The sequence below is a fragment of the Cyanistes caeruleus genome, chromosome 4 (genome assembly GCF_971803275.1).
Source record: "Cyanistes caeruleus chromosome 4, bCyaCae1.hap1.1, whole genome shotgun sequence".
Taxonomy (NCBI): Eukaryota; Metazoa; Chordata; class Aves; order Passeriformes; family Paridae; genus Cyanistes; species Cyanistes caeruleus.
In genome coordinates, this window is record NC_141704.1 from 6,253,063 (window position 1) to 6,271,791 (window position 18,729).

The 18,729-nt window shown below is 38.9% G+C and overlaps 1 protein-coding gene across 38 annotated transcripts in view; it reads right to left on the reverse strand.

The window, feature by feature from the left end:
• Positions 1-18,729, reverse strand: part of USP6NL (USP6 N-terminal like) — a 110,062-nt gene that overhangs the window by 68,730 nt on the left and 22,603 nt on the right. Inside the window, exon 1 of one of the 38 annotated variants that reach the window (XM_023918746.2) lies at positions 18,058-18,517. The exons of the other annotated variants lie outside the window; for them this stretch is intronic. Within the exon in view, the coding sequence (XP_023774514.2) occupies positions 18,058-18,130 (73 nt within the window). The 5' untranslated portion in view covers positions 18,131-18,517. Of the gene's footprint in view, positions 1-18,057; positions 18,518-18,729 lie in introns of those variants that run through there. 38 annotated transcript variants of the gene reach the window in all.

Genomic DNA, 18,729 nt, shown 5'->3' on the forward strand with positions numbered 1-18,729 from the left:
ACATTAAAAAATTCTCTGAAATGTTTTCATTATTTCCAACGTAATTCCAGATTTCCTGTTTTGAACATCATAATTAGTGGTAGAATATGAATGCTTTCACAGCACTAAGATTTGAAGTATCAATTTAAAGAGTAAAATTGTTCTAATATTTTCAATTCTAATACAAAGTAGAACATTTCAAAACAAGAGCTATGCTTCCCATGTTAACAGACTTTAAAAGTAGTCAGTTGCCACACTGCACTAATTACGTTAAGTCTCCTGATTAATTATTTTTCTCTCTGCATTAGTCAAAATAAATGAAGCAAACAATAATTATATTTTTAAATTCAGTATTAATGATGTGAAGTCTATTCCCAGTTTAAAACATCACCAAGACAACACTCATCCAGACTCTGGATGAAGTTTTTTTTTAAAAGAGGTTGGTTCTTAACTTTTGAGGAAGTCAGTTTATTTCTTCTATAGGGCTAGAGAAGGTACAACATGTCTCTAGTTACAAAATTCAATCTATCTTTGATATAATCATTTAATACTGGCTAAAATAAAGAGATTTGTTCTTCTACACAGACAAGCTTTGAATACACTGACATACTCACAGTCCAGCTCATCATTTAATTACACAACCGATTTAACTCATTACAACAGGAAGAAAAGGAGGGTTTGTTTTTGTAACAGATGCTATTCTGACACTTCACAAGACTAAAAAGCTCCAAGGCAGCTCAGGAAAACACCAGCTCTGACTGAAGGTGGCAGGAGTAGAACTTGACCAGCACCATGGGGACACAGCAGCAGCAGCTCCCCCGACCTGCCCAGCACCCACAGCCTCCAGGCTGGCACCGAGCTGAACAGGCACTGCCCAAACCTCGCTGGCCCCACCTGAGACAGAAAAGGAAGTGTTCACAAACAAGCAACAGATGAGCAGGACCTGAAACCACCAACTTTTACTCCCCAGCTGCACATGTGCTACCAGCCCTTGACTTTTCTGCCTTCTCCTGGAAGAGACAATGTGAAGCACACAGGCATGAGTCCCTGGCCAAAAGCATGAGAAAACCTCGCTGCAGCCTCTGTTCACACCTGAACTTGAGCCTCCAAGGTGCCAAGCTACTGCTCTGCCTGCATGGACACAGCCTCTGCACGGGGAGACCTTGGCATTCATTTTCAAGCTTTAAATTCAGTTTCAGCCCAATACACAACAGGAAAATAAAATCTTAAATACTGTGAAAGTTGTGGCAGGGTGAAAAGGTATTTCTCACTTTATTCCAGCAACAACATGTTAAACTAGTTACTACAGGCTGCTAGACAGACTGCTGTGGTCCATAGCACAGTGTGGATCTCAGGCATCCCTCCATCTACCACTGGGGTACACTGAAGGAACCATCAAAAACCACAGTAAACAGTGAGAGGAGCTGCAAGGCCCTTCTCTGCTCAACTTTAATTATCATCTTAACACATTTAAAGTATTTCACAAAAGAAACCCAAACTGAGTTACACACTACAATGCAGTTCACTGTAGCTGAACAACTTTCTTCAAAAAAGAAGTAACTCTGTCTCTGAGCTATTCATCTTTGAGCTGATAAACTTTTTAACTGCAGTAATAAAACCTTAAGTACAAACAGGATCCTCTAAGGGAATCCTCCAAGAAGTCTGAATGGCACTAAGAAGCTCTTATGACGCTAAACCTTCTCTTAGTGGCTCTGTGGTAAGTTTGAGTAAGTCCACAGAAAGGTATCAAGGCAAATTTAGATACCTGCCTTTTTGTATCAGTCATGTCTACAAAGCAAGGAGCTGAATAACTGGCTACTTAAAATATCTGTCATTCATTTAATTAAAAACTAAAATAACATTTAAGGGAGGAGAAAAATGCTGAAATCCCCTCTGAACATTTAAAATCATTTTAAGTGTCAGGCAGCAGTAGATCCAGCTTTTTTATGTTTATAAAGCAGTTATTGGAAAGGCTGAAGGAGTAAGAGACAACCCTATGAAAGGTAAACAAGTTTGTCAAACTGCAGCAGAAACAGGGGAAGTTTCTTCATCTTTGCTATGAGAAGAGGAAGTTAGTGGCAAACAAGAAGGTTCTGTTGTTTTCAGTTTCACTGACTGAGGACTGGTAAACAAAACAAAGTAAACAGCCATGGCATTTCCCATGTGAAACAGGAATTAGGGCCTTAAAGGGTGTCTTGTGTGCCTGGTCCCAGCCCCAAGCTGAGGAACAACCCAGCAGAGTAGCTGCAATAAATCCCAGAGCCATAGGAGAGTGTGCCAAAAAAGGTCTTGGTCTTTTTCCCCAAACTTTGACTCCACTTAAGTACAGACAACACTGAGATGACACAACCACTGAGAGACAGCCACAAAGCTGTAGTAGAAAAAGACCACAAAACAAAAATAAAAAGGCATTTGTTTGCATCTTTGATTTTAAACGACAGCGCAGGATTGGAACAGAGTTTTCCAAAGTTATGGATCTCCTTCAATTAAGAAATTACGGCAGAAAGCATCATTTGGCTCATTCTTTGGATACTCTGAAAACATTTTACAAATATCCAGTGTTGACTTAAGATGACAATTATTAATTTATACTGCTGTTGCACAGGAACAATAACTAATAATCAGTGCATTAACAGGCATAGCAGTAACACTTTTTTATTGGCTTAGAAGAAGATAAGCACTGAGCTACTTCAGTAATACAAACTCACCATCAAGTTTTGAATGCTACTTCTCTCAAAATCAGTAGTTTCATTTCAGTACCAATACAAAATTAAGAACTACCAACACATGCTGTGAAAACCTTAACAAGTTCCTACTGCAAAACATGTTAGTTCTTGTCTAAGCCTTATACACAGGCACCAAGAAAAATATCTATTTGTTTCTGCTTAAGTCAATAATACTGAACCTACTAATGATGATCTGCTTTAAAACCACTAAACCGTTAAAGAAAAAAGCCAAATCAAAGAAAAATACCCATAACCCAGAAAAATCTGACTATTTGTCACAGATTCCCATATCTCAGCAGAAAATCACCTGAAATTAAAAAAAAAAATATCAGTTTTAAACTCAGTAAACTGAGAAAGCTTACTTCATCTAATAGAAACAGTGATGCAGTACTCTGGAAATCCCTATTCCAGGTTACAAGCATTAGCTCTAAGACAATACACAAATAAAGCCTTTTATGGATTCCAGTCCAGCCCATGTAACCTATTTCATTCCCAAGAGATCCCTCTCAATCTCTGTGAATTTCATATCCCCTACAGAATCAAAATCCACAGGAAGAGTCACGACTTGGTTGAGCCTGTGGAGCTGCACCTGACAAACAGGATCCTGTTCCCTAGGAAAAGCAGACCCTCTGTAGAACCCTCCCCTAGGGCAGACATGAGCTGTTCTCTCCACCAGAGAGAAGGAGGAACAGCACCAGCTGGGATTTAAACACACATCCACCCACTGTCTGCTGTGCCTGTAGACATGCAATTAAGATATTCAGCACTTTGGGGAGGGTTCAAGTTCTCATTTGTACAGCTCAGACGGACCAGGAGCAACAGGGCTGACTGGTTACCCAGGCGTGAACCAAACAACCCAACCTTCACAAGACAACAGCTTTGAGCTCTAAAACCAGCTGCAGAGAGAAAACTTAGAGGTCAAAGCTCTACATGAACCTATACGGCCTTTAAAGTCTTTTTTTGACTTGGAGAGGTAGACACAGTGACCAGGCAGGAAACCTTTCTATGAGGGGCAACACTCATTCTGAAATCCATTGACCTCACATGAAAATTCAGCAAACTCATCAGTGAAATTTTCATCAGTGAAGTTAAACCCAAAATTACTTGCAGGGGAAAAACATATTTTGGTTACGTATTGTGGTTCCCTCTTACCACTGAATACATTTCTTCAGTAAGTGTTGAAATGACAACTTTGCATTTCTGATGTTACTACAAAGCCAAAGCCTCTTCCAGAAGCAAGGAACTGTAATGCAGTAAACCAAAACCATCTCTGCAAACGTATTCCTGAAAGGTCTAGCAATGGGTTGGGAAATGAAGAGGATGAACATAATGCATGTTCCTTCAAATTACAACACTTTGGAAGGATAAGGAGCTGTCACTTCAAGGGTTTCAAACTGGATGAAAATCCAACAGCCTCTCATCAACGCTTCTCTCTTGAGCAGACGTAGTTGTCATCTGCTGTCATACAAATCTGAAAGTGAATGAAAACTACCAAATATTTATCCCGTTTTAGAGTTTTCTGAAACTGTTACATTTAACAACAAACTTCTTGTTATGACAGCAAGTTCTTGAAAGAATTTACAAACAACTCAGTCTCCCTTCAGGCTGGGGAAAAAGAAGAAATATAACTTTCAACTTAAATTTGTTTTGCTATAATCGACACTAAAGACAACAGCTTTTAGGGTGCATTAGTCATCAGTATAAACCTTACTCTACTTAAATAGTGAGCAGAATTTCTACACTTTCTCCTTCTCCAGCTCACTTTATTCCCTGGCAGAGAAAAAGCCGTGGGTATAACTATTGAACACTATAAAATTACTCACATACTCTCCACCACCTACTGTTTTGGAAGAGCACACAAAACCTAAGCATTGACAACAGGAACCAGTGGTTCACATTACTGTGATAACATGTGCTATAAATGTAAAAAAACAAAAGCCTCAGAGAGTACTTTGTTCTGAGGTTCAAGAGGCTGCTTAATCCCAGGGTAACAGTCAAGCTACCTCAGACACATTGATGACAGGTTTCTCTGAAAAATGAGTCAGCTGCACGCCCTGGGGAAGTTCTCTCAATTAAAACAGTATCACAAACAGCCATTATTCTTCAGGTGCTATTGAGCCCAGGCGGTGTTTCACTGAATCACCAGCTCCAACAAAGACTAAGTCACTTTTTCTCAGATAAACAGACAGGATTTTAAGCAAAGGCACAAGACAAATACATGGATTTGAAACTCAGCTAATCTGGCTTTACTAAGTAAAACAATCTTTAGTGGGAATGAAATGAGAAGCTCGCGTTCTGTTTGAGAGATCCAAATCTGTTCTGATGCTGTGGATGCAGGTGAAGGCTGCAGAGCACAGAGCTCCAGGGCTGATGGAAGTACAGCCCAAGCACTGCTGTTCAGCTTGGACACTGCAACCTTTACCCTGACACACAGCCCACAGCGAGGCAGTGACCTGTGTCACTGTTTTCTGGTAATGTAACACCTTCTGAGACTTGAGAAGCAGAGTGGTGAGAATTTAGAAGTCACACCTAATGACTGTACAAATGCAAACAATAACAAAAGGATACAGAAAGGAGAAGGGGAGGAGGTATGATGCTTTAGCTAAGGAATGACATTTTAAGAGGATGATGTACCAAATTGCTTGACTATAATTAGCTGTCAAGTTAAAGCATGCAGAGGTCATCATCAGTAAGGGGTATGGGATTACAACATTCCATCAAATCTGAGTAGCAATTTTCCCACCACCTTGCACCTGTTTTCCTCCTCCACAACTGTCTATTACATCAGCACTATTTGGTATCCCTCTGCTTACACAAGCAATGCTGAAATTAAAGAAAAAAAAAATTAAAAATCAAAGGCCTAAAGAAAAACTCATGGAGACAAAATATGGATGCAAAACAACTGCACATTCTTAGTAAGATAAAGAAATAGGAAAAAATTGGAGAAGAATAGGCTACTGTACAAATTCGTGTGACGGGTCTATGAACTGTAAGTAACTTTATAAAGCACAATTTTCTCCAACACACAACTGAGACTTACCAGCACAGAAAGAATACAAATAAGATATAAATTAGCTTCTTTTAAAATTTTTATAGTCACCTTTTAGCTCCAAGTTTTAAGAATGTAAGGATATGACACAGGGATATATATATATATATATATATGACACTGCCATATTTGTAAGACTGCAATGATGTGAGTACCAGATACAGCTGCTTTGTGGCCACCTCAGGGCAAGTAAGGAAAATTTCTTATTCTTACACCCCAGAGGTAACTATTCCTCAGTGAAACTGGTATGTCATTACTAACCCAATATCAGACAGTTCCCTGATACATCATTCAGCCATCAGTATTTTAAGTTCACGCTTCTTAGCTCATATAAATAAAATACCAAATATTTACAGCCTTTCAGATGGACTATAGGATTTGGCTCAAATTTTAATTGAAGAACTTTCCACATTTGGCTCAGAATGAAAAAGAACGGTTGGGAAATAAGATATTTTGTAATATCTGTATTAAAATAAATTCCCAAATATGAAACTCTTAAGTTGGCATTTTTTTTTTAGTTTGTAATTGGAAACAAAGGTTTTCCCACTAATCAGAAAACTTTGAACTGATGAAAGCTGCATGACAGATAAAAGGCAAGTAAAAATAGGTTTGAGAGGAAAAATAAGAAATACTGCAGAAAAGTTGCTTTAAATTAAAAAGTAATCAGAAACTGCCAAGGCAGCTTAGTCAAATAAACAAAGCCCAGACCAAACTATTAAATAGCAATTCAGCAGCAGCAGGAATGATTCAGATATGTCACATAAATGTTGTGTCCCCTTGCCCCCTGCAACCACCTCACATTCAAGTATATTCTCATTAGCCCTAATTCGATTATCTCTTCTCCAGGCTCCTCATATCATGAAATTATATCACAGCTAGGATGCAAGGGATAATTTGTTGACATTTCCTAATGGTAGCAATGACTTTAGAATTTCTAACACCAGTCAAAATTGCTCCAAAATGTCCACTGGCATACCAGTAAATACTGTCTCAAAACCAATTACTACACACCAGTAGCTGGAAATGTTACAAAGTTTATTAGTTTTGTTATGTTTTTTAACACAGACAGCTTTTACCTAAGAGTATGTTAAGAGAGCATAAAGGAACAGGCAGGAGGACATCATTCAGACATCCAGTCCTGGATTTACAGTGCTTGTTGACCACATCATTGCTCTTTGTCTCCCGCTCTGCTGCAAGTTACTGCTCTGGGGAGAGCTGGTAAACAGGATCATGTGAGTGCACTGTAACCCATGACAGAAAAGCCCAAATGCAGAATTTGCTCGTGCTGCCATCACTGGCAGCTTCAGAGAGCCTGAACTGGGGAACTCACTGGAACAGAGGCCTGCAAAGTTTACGTCTGTCCACATCCTCAGCATTGCTGTGGTGGGCTGACCCTTGGCTGGCTGCCAGGTGCCCACTGACCTGCTCTCACTCCTGCTCAACTGGGGGATAAGAAAAGAAGAAAAAGCTCATGGATCAAGATAAACAGGGAGGTCACTCACCAATTACACTCATGAGAAAAACCTAGCTGGCTTGGGAAATTTACTGGCAATTAAAAATAGTATAGGTCAGCCCATAGCACTTGGGTTTTGCTGCTGCTTAATCCTGACACACTTCCCATGCTCCAGCATGGGATCCCTCCAAAGGGATACAGTCCTTCACAAACTGTTCCAGTGGGGGCCTTTCCCATGAGCTGCTGCTCCTGCCAGAAAACCTGTTCCTACTGTGGGCTCCTCTTCCAGGGCCGTAGTTTCTGCCAGGAGCCTGCTTCAGCATGGGCTCTCCAGGGGCTGCAGGTGGATCTCTGTTCCCTCCATGGACCTCCACAGGCTGCAGGGCACAGCTGCCTCACCATGGTCTTCTCCAGAGCTGCCAATGACTCTTTGCTTTGGTGCTTAAACACCCTCTCCTGCTCCTCCACTGACCTTGGGGTCTGCAGAGTTGATTTCCTCCCTTATAACTGCTGCACTGTGGTTTTTAGCATTTCTTATCTTAGCTCAGAGGTGTCATCAGCTTCACTGATGGGCTCAGCTTTGGCCAAGGATGGGCCTGTTTTGGAGCAAGCAGTGTCTGGCTGTTCCCAACTCAGGGGCAGACCCAGGCCTCTTCTCACACAGGCCACCTCTGCAGCCAGTTACCAAAACCTTGCCATGTAAGCCAGTACAGTGGCCAAACAAACTCTGCCATTAAGTTAGCACTTAATCTCACGATTCAGAGTGTATAAAAACCCAAGTCATAAATGCCAGTCTTCAGTGCTTTAGTGCATAATCTCTTGATCCCCTTTCTACCCCTGAAATATTAAGCTTACCAGAAATTCCACTTATTTCCAAGAAAAACCTCATTAGGCCATTCTATCCAATGCCAAGATCATAAATCTGGAATAAAAGGCTACTTTAGTTCCACGCAATTCTATAAATAGCATTTTAGTCTAAATTGGAAGAGCGCTTTGGAGCAAAGCTCCAGATCATATCTATTTACTGTTCTCCACTTTGTGCTGGGAAGAGACTTGGAAGTATGCAGAGCTGGATTGCTTCCAGGTTCAACTATCTGGGAGATGCACTCCTACCTTAAGTTATGTTCTACCCAGAGGATAAGGCCAAGGTTTGATCTAGCCTGGGTAAAACTACTGAAATACAGTGGAATGTTGGACTCCCAGCTTCCATGTCTCCATCTCTGCCTCCAGTGCCACACTCCCTGCCAGCATGGATGCAGTTCATGAGCCAATTCTATGATAAATGTCCAGGCCCCAGCACAGTTGTCCTTTGATTTGCCTAAGTATATTTGCTCATTCCTCCTTTCAGAGCTTATCTGCACTATTTATGGAATGGCTTTACATTCTTATTAGTTGCCAGACAATGGTTTTTAATACATGTTCCATCACTACAAACACTCCTCTGCAAAGCTTTACACATTATGTAAAACAGGCAATTATCACTGCACAGATTAGAAGGTCATTCCAACGTCTATAAACTAAATAGTAGTGGGAATTTGAGCCTGTGTAGCTTATTTTCTTTTTCATCTATAGATTTGGCAAGCACCAGACTAGCATTCATCCCACATATTTCAAAACCTAGCCAGGGTACTAATTTACAGCACAGAATTGACAAAAACATATCTTTGATTTGTGCCATGTGTGATCCACACTAGAGTCTGTGAACACAACGTTTTCTTTTACCCGGTGATGTGACACGGTGCCTTCAAGATTTGATGCAGCTGCAGCATAGATGGGGAAATTTTTCAAAACATTTAAAAGTCTTTTCAATGTACAGCTGTCATCAGAAAAAGGAAAGGATTAGTCAGGTCTTTTTCTTTATAGGAGGAGAAAAATTAGGACACAGAGCAATGGTGCAGCCATTTATACATCACACAGCAAAGTGCAACGCCTGAAATCAGCAGTATATTGCACACTGGGGAGCCCTGGAAGCATCCCAGGAACACTGAACACTTGAAAGTGATGAAGAATTGCTCCACCAATCCAAACAATGTGACTTTAAATGAAACAGAAAATATTTCTCTAAGAGAGATCACAGCATATTCAAGTTACCAAAGTCCCTTCATTAGCACAAACAGTATTTCCTTTTCTATCAGCAAGAGGAAGTCTCAGATCAAGGCAACTTCTCACATTCCAGCTGAGACCTGTGAACTGCATTTACAACCATGTCCTTCAGACTCCTGCTATTTCCCATTCAGAAATGAGGTTTGCAATAAAAGCTTCACTTCCATTCTGTGACGGGAATCAGTAAACCAAAATTATTAATTAAAACCTTGAAGGATTTATTTCTAAAAAATAAGCCTGAAACTCAGCCTTAATCTCTATAATTCTGACCAAGTGGAGATAAAAAAGGCCTTGGAGAGTGGCCTTTAGTCAAAATATTTTGAGGAAAAAATTATCACCTAGTGATATGGTGAAACTTGCCTGTTCACACTCCTATTCCTCTTAAAATGTTTACATACTCATCTTACTTAGTACATTAGGTAAATCTCAAAAGAAAAATGTCTCATCTAAAAACAAGGAAAAGAAAAAATAACTGATTTCCCCTTCAATTTCCATGGAATCAAAATATTTGCCAGTCAATAAATGCAGAAAGTTTTGTGCAGTCCGATTTGCCTACAAAATTTACAGGACTTCACTATTTCTTCCTGGAAAAATAATAAGCAGAAAGGTTATATTTGAATACTACATGTTCATATATAACTGGTGCCTGCAGTGGTACAAGGAGGGGAAGGTGCAGCCATCACTTACACCACTGTAACATGAATGCCAAGAAAAAGACATTTGATTTTTAGATACTTTAATAGAAACCTCTTTTTCAATGATGAATTTAAACCACAGGGAAATAGGGAGACTGCTTTTCCTAGCATTCCACTTGCATTTCATTTGTATCTGCATTAGACTATAATAGTCCTGTGGAAAATGTGCCATAGGAGTGGAGCATCCAGATTGTGATAATATGCTGTTCAGAAAGCACGATAGTGTCAGACAAAAAAATTACTGTTAAAGAAAACACAACACATCAAACAAACAACAAAACCAACTACAACACATACAGTGGGAAGGGAGGGAAAAATATCAACTGCAGCACACAACTTTCACTCCCTAAGGATGTACGGTTTCAACTATGTGAATCCAGGTGAACCCGGCTTAAAAGCTACAAAATCCCTGAGGTCTTCAGAACACCCTGAGACTAAAGGAACAAGTAAATCCTGTCTTGCAGAGTTACTGCTCAAATCACTAATTCCATGCAAATGTGCACTCAAGCTGTTCCCAGTGACAGTAGAGAACACATTCAACCCAGTAGTGGTATTGGGCAAACAAGAATATCCAAAGTCACAAGCTGAATATCCATGAGCTTCTCCATGTGGACAGAATCTGCTCATGGGAGCTGTGGCCAGTCAGTCCAGACTCATTTTACACCAAATCCCACTTGTGCACATGGAGCCCATGTGGCACATCGCAAGATTTATACCCTGGCCTGGGGTGCAGAGTTAAGTGACTATGATACCTGACCCAGGGGTTGTGCTCTTCTCCTGGAGCAAAGAGCATGCAATCAAGCGCCTGCACATCTATTTGCTTTTGTTTATGCTGACATGCAATAATGCTACAGAAAGTAACAGCTGGGGGGGAAAACCTGCATCACCTGGGACATGAAGCATCAGGGAGCAGTCTGCTCCTTGGGGAAATTATTTTCACCAAGGACCTGCCCCCTCCAGGTGCTGCTAAAAATGCTTTGTTAGCTGCTTTATTAGCAAGGAGACAGCAGCAGTCTTGGGCATCTGTGTACTTATTTTCTCATTTCCATCAAGAATTTAATTAACTGACATTAATTAAGTTTTCTGTTTGATCTGGAAATTCAGTTCAACTTAACATTTTTATAGATAGTTTAATACTAATGCTGACAGATAATTTCCTTTAGAAGAAACTGCTTGGACTTGGAAGCAGAAGGACGAAATAGTGGAAGCTAATCCACTGAAAAACCAATATTTTTATTTGCTGTTAGACAGGATTAACTAAAAAAAAAATTGCTTTGACAGCTGATGGGACAAGTCTGGATGTTTTCTGTACAAGCTATACCAAAAGATCTAGAAGCTCAGTAGGACAAAAATACTTTGAAGAGCCCAGATAAGATGTCCAGGGAAGTTGTGAATGTCAATATACACCAAAGCACTGTCTAAGCTACCCAATTGCTATAATTATCTGTTGCAGAAAATGTCCAGCTGAGACCTTGTCACTTTGAAATATTCACCACATATTAAGTTATTGAAAACATATTAGCATTTATCTCTGCACCACTGCTTAAACATATCCATTGCAATTTAACAAAAAAAAAAACCTGACACCTTTTCAAGCTTGTTAAATAAATTCTGCACCAATTAACAGGTTCCCAATTAACAAACATGGACATCAGCGTTCATTTTTAACGCTGGATTCCAAATTCCATAAGCATGAGGATAAAATACTGAAAACTTAAGAACATAACATATTTTAAAAAATTAGATGATCCCTTGTTGCTTTAGGTGTGCACATCTCAACACAATATTTTCTTCAAGGAAAGGAATATACTTGATCATGTAAAATAACAACAGCATTACCCTTTGACAATCAAAATGAAGAAAAAAGTTCTACATGCTTGAAAACAGCATATGCACAATGCAACTGCCATCCCGACAAAATCAAGACCAGAAAAATATGTTCACCTGAACTATGAAAATACAAGACTGAGAATTACTTGTTTTCCTAGATCCTTCAGGCAGAACTTCCCAGCCTTTTCTCAAAAGTCTCCAAACCAAAACTAAAATGTCTTAATTGTAAAATCCACTTTTCATTGATAAAAGCACAAGAGCTGGTAGAGAAGGAAAGGCACAGGTTACAAACAGCTTTTCACCATGTTCAGATCCAGGCTTGAGATCTTGGCTGTACTGAATAGTGGACCAAATGCCTCAAGCAAACAGAATCTTTGTCTCAGCTGAAGTATCACTGAAACCAAAAAGCCAAATACACTCATCCTACCAGATCAAGCTCAAAACCATGTAACTCATTTATCTTCCCAAATGTTAAGCAAAAACTTGAATAAATCATTAACTCTCCTCTTCTTTCAAGCAACCAAACAAATCCACCTTGTTTTCAGTTGGTCTTTTCACCCAGCTGCCAGGTGCCTCCTGCAGCAGTGAAACCAGGACAGGATTTGCAGATCCCCACACACAGCAAGTCAGATCAGCTTCAGTGATGCCAAAACAGTTGTGCTGATGTACACAGAACCAAATTTCTGTCCCATCTAGGAGAAACATTACTGCAAACCACTTGTGCTCTTCCCTATTACACTACTGCACTGTTCCCTAGTCTTCCTTCTTTTTCAAGACTACTTGTACAAGAATATTTTATGCTAAGCTCCCGCATTTCCCACTGCTGCAAATAAGAACACTAAAATTGTATTTCAGGATTATTGAAAATATTACAGTTGACAGTTCATGAGCTTAGGGTCACACCTTCCCAAAAATAACCCAGACACACACTAGAGTAACAAATCATGGTGGGAGGCTGACAATGAATTGCCTTGCTGTGCTTACCTGCTTGTAAATTAGCTCATTTCAGGTGACTAACATTACTGCATAATGAGAGATCAAGTAGTGCTTCTTTTCTCTGTAGTTACTCCATTGTTAAATTAATTCTTGCTGTCTGTATTAATTTTGTTATGCCACAGGCAAATTCCCAAGATACAACATCTACAGACTTTGTTTAATGATGCTACCTACCTAATAACCAAATACACAGACACTAAAGTAAGCCATTAACAGCTACATATGGTGAAGCCGCACCAGGACCTTTCTTAATCACTGCAGCTGGCATCACACAAAGAAGAATAAAATTTCAAGCTAAGTAAAAAGGCAGTAAAATGTCAGGATAAGAAACTCAATAGAAAAGCCACAATGTATGTGTAACCCATGAAAGTTACTACTATTTAAAGTGAGACATAGTGAATGCCAGCGACAGAAATAGAGTAGATTAGGTAAAAACACTCTGGATGAGTCACTGTGTGTCCAGATGTGCAGTGATCCAACTGTATTATTACTTGTGTCTTTATCATCCTGTGGTGAATTCCTCACACTCCAGCAGAAGGAAGTCCCACCAGTATTCTCCATTAGCCTCAGCCAGTGGTAGCACTGAAGGAAGGCTGTCCCTATGGATTCACTCATATCCCACTGCTGGCTTCTCCTTGGAGCTCACAAGCACCTTTGTGGAACTGCTCCAGCAGGTGGTTTAGTTAAACTGATCAAGGTTACAGTAGCTCAACAAGAATGAAAAGTGCAGTGTCCCACTCCAAACCACTGAGGGCTACACAAACACAGGTAAAGCTCTGTGGGGATCTGAACTGAGATGAAGAGACCAAGTGAGCAGCAGAGGCAAGGCAGGAGAAGTCATTTCTGCCAGAATCAATTATTTGTGAAACCACAGCTGAAACTTCAACACAAATAACGTCAGAAGAACTGCTGAAATAAAATTAAACTCAGTCACACTGCTAGAAACTTTGCCAGGGTAAATTATGAATTGAAGCTGTGTACCTGTACTGATGAGCTGCAGACTACAATACATTATCTTTTATCTTGACTGGTGTGGGCAGAATTTAATATTTAATGAGGAAAAAAAAAAATATACTCCCTGCTTGCAGCTCACTGAAGAGCTCATTAATTTGTATTATCTTGGGTCTTCTGGCCAGTCTCCATTAAAAAATGAAGTCATTCAAGGATAGGTATATGAGCCTAGAGAAACCTTTACCTCTAATCCAGCATTTATCAGTTAAAATGCTCAACCAGGATTATAACAGTATAAGAAGAAATAAAATAAGAAATTCAGGTAACCCTAGAACCTCCCATAAGAGGCAAAACTCTCAGCCTTCCCTGCAAAGATGCTATAACAAACAAAAATCAAGAGATTGAAGGAAGTTGCCCATATTTCAGTAGATGCCTCAATGAAATGCATTTGATTTGAGTACACTTTTCCTCTACTATCACCAAAGGTAAAGAGAAAACACCACAACTACATGATGCAGGACCTTTATTTTATTTTCTCCATCTTGCAGCTAATCAACTTAGTCCATGCCCAGAGAAACAAAACCAAAAAAACACTGTTCACTCCTTGTCAAGTCTAAGTCTGAAATACAAGGTACCACCACAGTACTGTCTGCACCGAATCCAGGCAGTAACTTCCCAAGCAACATTTATTACTGGAGAATTTAAACACAGTTGTCCCTGGCTGGCCCAACATTTACACATCTCGTTGGCCCAAACAGTGCAGTGACCAAACATGACTCCTCTTGCATTCCATTAAAAAAAAAAAATCAAATTGAAGTTTTCTCTCATTTTTCTCTCTCTCACACTGAAATACTGCATTCCTTTTTAATTCTGTGAATTCAATTCAGTTGTCCCATCTGCTAGAAATGTTTTAATACAACATCTTTTTTTATAGCCTAACATCAAGGTGATGCTTCCAATTAAGTTCTGCTGTAGCCATCTGTAAGAAGAAGGGAGGAAAGAAGTAAACATGAGTATTTCTTCAATAATTTTAAACAACTTGAATTTCAACCAGGATTTTAGTGATGGAAAAGAAGAAAATAATTAGTAGATTTATACTCTACATATATTTCTCTAGGTCAAGTAACATCTGAACTATTTTTTAAAATTCAGAAAGGTTTCATCTCATAAAATGTTTGGCTTCATATTAGAATGCTTGTCAAGAGAATTTTATACTGCCATGATTTATCCTTCTATTGAAAGCAGACTTTCAATTTCATAAATAAAATAATGGCAACCTCTTAAATTTTTTCACAACTTCATGTTAACCTTCAGACTTGCAGGGGATGTAAAGTGTAACCCCTCTGACAAGAAATGACTAATGGTAATTTTTTCCTCTAAAAAATGTGATATTATCTAAATATGCTAAGAGTCTGGAGTTTCCCAAAAACAAAACCCATAAAAACCAAACAACAAACTCTACACACTCTGCTTCACTGCAATTGGAAGATTATGAAAAACAATTATAGAACTTTTTTTCCTAAAAAAAATTGAGCAATTCAATTTTTAAACAGCACAAGATTTTAAAAAGTGTGGAAATGTGATACATTATAAATCAAAACCTACTTGTTTAGCTCACTTCGTGTATTCACTAAGCAAGACTCCCAGGCCTACTGAAGGATTTTCTGATGTCAGCCTCAGCAGCCAAAGACTGAAGACAAAACCAGAACTGCAAGTCTGGGAGACAAGTGGACACTCATGCTCACAACTGCCTGACTCTGGGATTTAGTCTTGAAAACCACCTATTTATCAACCTCTTATGATACAGAAAATTGAATTTAATTTAACCTGTGGCACAATGAAAATAGACTGGCCCATAAAAAAAAAAAAAATTAAGACTCCACAACTCTGTAAGGCTCTTCAGCTACCCCATTAAATCCACATTTCAACTCAAGAAGCATTAATAATGTGGTTCTTTTAAATGGCATTCTGCAGGAATTTCTTCTGCAGGGATTGAATTTTCATCTCCACAGTAGCTGTGCTTACTGCAGACCTTATAACAAGCTTCTGATGTTGAATGATGGATGCAAAAAGACACTCTTTGGCTATTAACGGTGCTCCTAAGCCTCAGTCTGAAAATGAATCTTGGGAAAACTGGAGAGCAGAGGAATCCTTTCCCCCCAACCTTATGTACTATTTATAAAAAACGTTACTTGATTAGGATCTTCAGTTTTAAATAAGTTTTTAACTTGATACTACGTATGAAATATGCAATTAATACACTGTGCTCCTTTGTAACATTTACCTCCCATAAAATTATATTCTAACGAAAACACTTTTTAAAAGGAAAGAAGAGGATGCACCTGAGGAGTGGGATTCAAAAATCTTTACAGTTCAGTAACACCAATTTGAAAGCATTTTGGTAAATACTTCACATGTCATCCCCCATGTCTCAATGGATTCACCTCATATTCACAGTGGACTTCCTAGCAACTCTTTCTCTGCAAGTCCATTTTTCCATCTCCTGAGAACAATACTGAGAATGAGTCATTTCTGCAGAATACAGCCCTCCATGTACACCAGATGCCTAATGTTGCAAGCTGTGAAGGAAAAAACTTAATGTGTACTCAAATTACTGTATCGATCACCAAAATCTGTCAGCATTTTGCATCTTTTGTAAATGTTTTCTTCAGAATACTTGAATGTTTTTTACGTTAAGATCTTAATATTGCTTGTCAAGATGCACCACCAGGTTCTGTAAGAGCTAACACCTAATTAGCTCAGATAGTAGCAGCTTGAGAACACCACCCAAACAATGACCAAAATTAATGTCTTTCACCAAGGGAGTAAAACAATCAGGAAAAAAAAAACTTAAAAGCGTTAGAACTGAGAAAGAGCATTGCCTCATGTTTTTCAAAGCTTTCCCTTTCAATTCCCATTAAATCTGTTCCTATAAATAAGTATTTTTTTGAGTTTTGGTGTTACATCTTTTTAAACAGTTCTTACAGTAGCTCTATAAAAATCCTGCCTGACTAATGAGGTATGTGCAGAACAGACAAGTAGAACTTCTGCCCCTTCGTCCTTCCCTGGAAGCAGCACAAAATCAAAAATGAATAGTGAACAGTGCTGAAATAGAGTAATTCACTGGGATGAAATTATACAACTCTTGGGGGGATGTTCCACCAATTGCTGCAAAATCTAAGGAAGTAATTAGGAAGCTTGTATTTTTTTTCTTTCAGAATAAGAGGGTAACAGCTGAGCCCAGTTCTACCTTCACTCCTTTTGTTTACTTACAGAGGTGTTTCATTAACTGATTTATTACACTTAGAGCAGCCTGATGTCACTTGGGTTGAAATAAAGGTACTTGCCAAAGCCACACATTACACATAAGGGCAGAACAGACAAATGACACAGTAACAGGCAGACGCTGTAAATCCCAAATTATTCACAAACTATCCAATACAAAATAAACTGGTCCTAGAAAACTAATTTTAGTAAGAAAGAAGTGAAATTTTTAAGTTAGCCCTACAAATTATTTAGTTCCTCTACAAACCAAATATTTAGCAGTAGCAAATAATTAAGATGTAAAAGATAAAAGAAGTGTTTAATCAGTTCCTCATTAGAAATGTGTGCCAGATACGACAAAAGATGGCACTACTTTAGCAAAGAAAAAACAAACGTTCAACACACTGAAGTAAATAACAACAGCATTTAACATCAATTAAATTGAAACAATCACTGATTATTTCAAGTAGTTTTACATACACTTGCAAGAGGCATTTTGGATTTTGAAGTTAGTTGTAATCTAGAAATAATCTAATTGTAAAACCTAGTCAGCAGTGCAGCTGTGTACTTCCAGTCTCTCATTTCCATAAGCACTGAAGAAGCCCATTTTTACTCTTATTCTTATTTACAGCATTAAGACTGTAAAAACTATTTTGATGGGATTACACAGAACACAACTGCTATTTTCACAGCCTCAGCTCTCTCGACAACAAAAATGTTTTTACCACAAAAAAAAAAAGAAAACAAAAAACAACCAGTTACAGATGCTGACAAACTCAGTTTTCAGCATAATAAACATCACTGGGATTCTCTTTGGGAAAGCAGCAGTTGCAAAAACAATAATAATTAGGCTTAATATAGTTCTAAGTCAAATTTTGGCAGCTGTACATGCCACAACAAAGAGCATTTTTAAGTATCAAGTACGCAATTTAACTGCAACCAAACTCTAGAATATTTCTGATTCACAGCAAGTTACTGAGAACACTGAGCATATACCAGAGCTGCTCTTACCTTTCCGGGCAGCATCTGTTCTCCGTCTTGCTGGCGACACCAGATCCTTTACAATCTGTAGCACTTGAATCATTGCTCATTAGCAAGATCAAAGGAACCAGGTGCTCCTCTAAAATTCCAACAGGTTTCATTACTACACCTTATTACATGGCTGCCTTCAGTATGCTCAAGCAAAACTGATGCAGGAAGAACTCATCTACCTTCCCAGGAAGATTTCTGCCTGACGACTCTACAGGCTGGGATGATGGATTTAAAGTGACTTCAGCACAAGGAGACAAAAAAACAGAAGCAGTCCTAAATGTATTTCTACAGAACATTTTAGAATTATTTACTGCAGAAAACGCATACTGATGTCTCTAAATAAAGTTTAAAGGAAACGTTCACAAAGCAGCTAAAGGGAAAAAAAAAAACCTTGAAATGACTGCTGACAGATGCAGCGTGCTCCCCTAGGCTCAGTAACTAACAAGTGTGGCTGCATCCTCTTTTCAAGTCAGTATCAGTTCATGAAATTTCACGTAATGCTTAAAGAAAGACTCCGGTGCAGTGCAGAGCCAGCGTCAGACCCACCAACAGAACTAAAATTAAACCCAGCCTGCAGAAACTCCATCAGGCACAAGTAAGCTCCTGCTAAAGACATTGATTGGGTTCCTTTTCTCCCTCCTCAAAGAGAAA